Raw genomic sequence first — 4,818 nt, 5'->3', positions numbered from 1 at the left:
ACAAACAGATGAGATTTAGAGTGGGGACAACGGAACTACTAGATTATCTGCATGTAAGGAATGTGGAGGAGTGGAGGTATGAGGGATGTAGAGGGATGGAGGATGTCGGGGGATGAGGGGGTGGATGGATGGAGGATGGAGGATGTGGGGGTGGAGGAATGTGGGATGAGGGTATGGAGCATGTGAGGTTGAATGGAGGATGAGGGATATGAGGGATGAGGGATGAGGGGGATGTAGGGATGTGGAGGGATGGAGGGATGGAGGGATGTGGGGGATGGAGGGATGGAGGGATGGAGGGGATGGAGGGTGTGGAGGGATGTGGATGTGGAGGGATGTGGGGATGGAGGGATTGTGGGGGATGGGGGATGTGGAGGTGATGAGGATGTGGAGGGAATGATGGAGGTATGTGCGGGATTGGGATGGGATGCTGGAGGGATGGAGGGATGTGGAGGGATGGAGGGATGGAGGGATGGAGGGATGGAGGTATGTGGAGGGATTGAGGGATGTGGAGGGATGGAGGGATTTGGAGGGATGGAGGGATGTGGAGGATGGAGGGATGTGGAGGGATGTGGAGGTATGGAGGGATGTGGAGGTATGTGGAGGGATGAGGGATGTGGAGGGATGGAGGGATGTGGATGGATGGAGGGATGTGGAGGGATGTGGAGGGATGGAGGATGTGGGAGGGATGGAGGGATGTGAAGGGATGGAGGGACGTGGAGGGATGTGGAAGGATGTGGAGGGATGTGGAGGGATGGGGGATGGAGGGATGGGGATGGAGGGATGTGGAGGGATGGAGGGATGTGGAGGGATGGAGGGATGTGGAGGGATGGGGGATGGAGGGATGTGGAGGGATGGAGGGTGTGGAGGGATGGGGGGGGGTGGGGGGGTGTGGGGGGGTGGGGGATGGAGGGATGGAGGGTGTGGAGGGTATGGGGGGCTGGGGGATGGGGGTGGGGTGGATGGGTGGAGGGTGGGTGGAGCGGTGGGGGGATGTGGGGGATGGAGGGATGTGGGGATGTGGGGGATGGAGGGTGGGGATGTGGAGGGATGGAGGGATGTGGACGTAGAGTGTGGAGGATGTGGGGTGATGAGGGTTGTGGAGGGATGTGGAGGAGGAGCGATGCGGGATGTGGAGGGGGGGAGTTGAGGGACTTGCAGGATCAGAGGATGTGCTGGATCAGGGGTGTGGAGGGATGTGGGGGATGTGGAGGGATGGAAGGATAGAGGGATGTGGAGGGATGGAGGGGTGTGGAGGGATGGAGGGATGTAGAGGGATGGAGGGTGAAGGGTTGTGGAGGGATGGAGGGATGTGGGGGGTGGGTGTGGAGGGATGTGGAGGGATGGAGGGATGGAGGGCGGGAGGGATGGAGGAGGGGGGATGTGGGGATGTGGGGGGATGTGGAGGGATGGAAGGATAGAGGGTGTGAGGGGGGAGGGTGGGAGGTTGGAGGTTGGAGGTATGAGGGTGTGGGGGAGTGAGGATGTGAAGGGTGAGACGTGGAGGAGGAAGTGTGGGATGTGGATGGAGGGTGTGGGGGGATGAGGTGTGGAGGGATGGAGGATGTGGACGGGATGGGATGGAGGGGATGGAGGGATGGAGGATGGAGGATGGCTGGATGAGGGATGGAGGGATGGGGTGTGAGGATGGGGGGTGGGAGGGATGGAGGATGGGGGTGGGTGGAGGGATGGGGATGGGAGGGGGGGGTGTGGAGGGTGAGGGTGTGGAGGGATGTGGAGGGTGGGAGGGATGGAGGGTGTGGGGGATGTGGAGGGATGTGGAGGGAGGAGGGTGGAGCGGATGTGGGATGTGGAGGGAGGTGGAGGATGGAGGGATGGAGGGATGGGAGGGATGGGGGGGTGTGGAGGGAGGAGGGATGTGAGGGATGGGGGAGGGTTGTAGAGGGATGGATGTTTATCACACAGCTTAACTTCAAACTGTTGCTGTTGATTACGTTGTAATGATTGAAGCAAGCAGCTGATTGAGAAGTCTGTAATGACTTTGTTCAATTATCCTCGTGATTTTCCTTGATACATATCAGCTTGGCCTTGTTGGTATAAACACACCCGGTTATACATGTATTTGTATAGCTGATTTATTATGAATGCTGCAGGTATATCCGCATACATCCTGTCTGATAACTTCACCAGGCCACCACAACTATATAGCCTAGGAATACATTATTTCTTTGTGATATTCCTGATAGCTCAGGTAACGATATATAATCACGGGTTTGCCTTATTTTTGTGCGAGTGTTAATTAAGTTATATGATACCTATATTGGGGTTTTAAGTAAATGATTAGTCGGACGACCTGTATAGCAGTACAACGTCAGATATCAACAACACTTGCCATTATTATTTAATTACTCTACAAATTTGGCTGCTACCTCGCATAATATGAATTTAAAAGCAAAACTATTCTCGCTTTTGAAACAATCCATGTTCACTAAAACTATCTAAACAATCAATTCTACTCTCTAAAAGCTTTTTTTTCTTTATTTCATTACAATTCACTTCAATACTGGATATACAGGTAAAATATGCAGAAGAAAAAAGGAAAAGAGCAACTATGCTAACGTATTTGTTGAAAAATTGAAGTATTCTAAAAACTGGTCATATATCATTAATTGGTAGGCTTATTGAAATTCTAGAAATGTAAATAGAAGAAACTATCTCTCACTTATTTCGGGGTATCCTGTTTGTTCTGGCATGAATTCCGTGGAAATGTTGTATTATGTCATTTTAATATTAATTCGTTCAACAGAGCGAAAAGTGGTATCACCATATCTCTGATATAAAAGCTCCACTTGATGATAAACTATTCACGTTCAGTACTACAGGAGATAGAGTACGCCAGATAACGCGTCACAGGTTCGTATCGCCAATAGAAATATCGATAAATTTTCGCTTATGATAATACGGAACTGGACAGTTTCAAACAAATCATCTCAAATATCTACTGGCCGAGTGTGATAGCGGCCCCACCACTGGCGCCAGGCCTGATCAATTGTTGTATTCCTCATAACACAATCTCCTTTTTTATTCATTTATCTATACTATCTGATTTTTCAGACGAAACATTACGCCGGAGTGATAGAATGTATTTTGACCCGTGAAAAAATGTGATCGGCCCTCAGTGATTGATTTTAAGTCCGAGGTGTATGACAATGTTAATAAGGATGAAAGTCTGCTCGTCACCGTAGGGACTTTGTCAACGCCGAACTGTCGCTGTCTGTGCTTTCTGACACCGTACTTGATAGATATCATGTCGCTCTCTTCCAATTCCTTGTTTTAAATGTCAGGGAATGGAAGTGATGGAAGACTTTCATTGCGTTTTCGAAGAAAATTTCGCGCGATACCAATTCTCGTGTGGAGAATGAAAGACGTGTCCCATCCTTATCGTACCCCGTGCTTAAGTAGACATGACAATACCTCTCTAACAAATGCGCTGACTCACCAAGCCTTGCAGGAAACATGATGCTCTATTTGTCATTTCGGCTTCAATCTTCCAATTATTTTGCTTACATAATCAAAAATTGAAAAAGTAATGACTGTATCTATTTCACGATAGAGAGTACAATTCGTGGCAATCTGACGACAAGTCAATACCAAGATATTCTTATTATCGACCGATCAACTTTAATGAAACGTGATGTTTAAATATATAGGTGATAATCTTATATGAAAATCATCTCTTCCACCAAAATAATTATATTCATATTCATACTAGCAAATAAGTTAAAAGGCATTATTGCATGCCTTAACAACACACTGTCTCCTCTAGGATACGAAAAATGCTGTCTAAAAATTAGATCCTATGATATACAGACTGTTTTCAATAACTAAGGGTTAACTAACGAAATTATACCTGTACACCAGGGATAGGGATTAACAGGATTATACCTGTACACCAGGGAGAGGGATTAACGGGACTATACCTGTACACCAGGGATAGTGATCACACGAAATTATACCTGTACACCAGGGAGAGGGATTAACGGGACTATACCTGTACACCAGGGAAAGGGATAAACGGGACTATACCTGTACACCAGGGAGAGGGATTAACGGGACTATACCTGTACACCTGGGAGAGGGATTAACGGGACTATACCTGTACACATGGGAGAGGGATTAACGGGACTACACCTGTACACCTGTACACCAGGGATAGTGATCACACGAAATCATACCTGTACACCAGGGATAGGGATTAACGGGACTATACCTGTACACCAGGGAAAGGGATTAACAGGACTATACCTGTACACCTGGGAGAGGGATTAACGGGACTATACCTGTACACCTGTACACCAGGGATCGGGATTAACGGGACTATATCTGTACACCAGGGAGAGGGATTAACGGGACTATACCTGTACACCAGGGAGAGGGATTAACGGGACTATACCTGTACACCAGGGAGAGGGATTAACAGGACTATACCTGTACACCAGGGAGAGGGATTAACGGGACTATACATGTACACCTGGGAGAGGGATTAACAGGATTATACCTGTACACCAGGGAGAGGGAATAACGGGACTATACCTGTACACCAGGGAGAGGGATTAACGGGACTATACCCGTACACCAGGGAGAGGGATTAACAGGATTATACCTGTACACCAGGGAGAGGGATTAACCGGACTATACCTGTACACCTGGGAGAGGGATTAACGGGACTATACCTGTACACCAGGATTGGAATTTAGATGTAAATAGAGATGTAAGTAAGAATGGGAGACAAGGTGGAAATAAGTTGAGGTTTTGAACCTGAGAGATATGTACATGTTTTAATGCCTAAAGCTCATAGAA

At 48.2% G+C, this 4,818-nt stretch overlaps 1 protein-coding gene across 1 annotated transcript; it reads left to right on the top strand.

Moving 5' to 3' along the window:
• Window positions 1-249: 249 nt before the first annotated feature.
• On the top strand, window positions 250-699 carry LOC117328838 (loricrin-like). Its single transcript, XM_033886812.1, has one exon. It carries the CDS (start codon window positions 250-252, stop codon window positions 697-699), a length of 450 nt encoding a protein of 149 aa, XP_033742703.1.
• The last annotated feature ends 4,119 nt before the right edge of the window (window positions 700-4,818 follow it).

Source organism: Pecten maximus, chromosome 1, assembly GCF_902652985.1.
Source record: "Pecten maximus chromosome 1, xPecMax1.1, whole genome shotgun sequence".
NCBI lineage: Eukaryota > Metazoa > Mollusca > Bivalvia > Pectinida > Pectinidae > Pecten > Pecten maximus.
This window is presented reverse-complemented; position numbering and strand designations above follow the sequence as displayed.

Excerpts from the sequence above, each read along its gene's own strand:
- LOC117328838 (XM_033886812.1), top strand. The coding sequence starts at position 250 with ATGGAGGGATGGAGGGATGTGGGGGATGGAGGGATGGAGGGATGGAGG.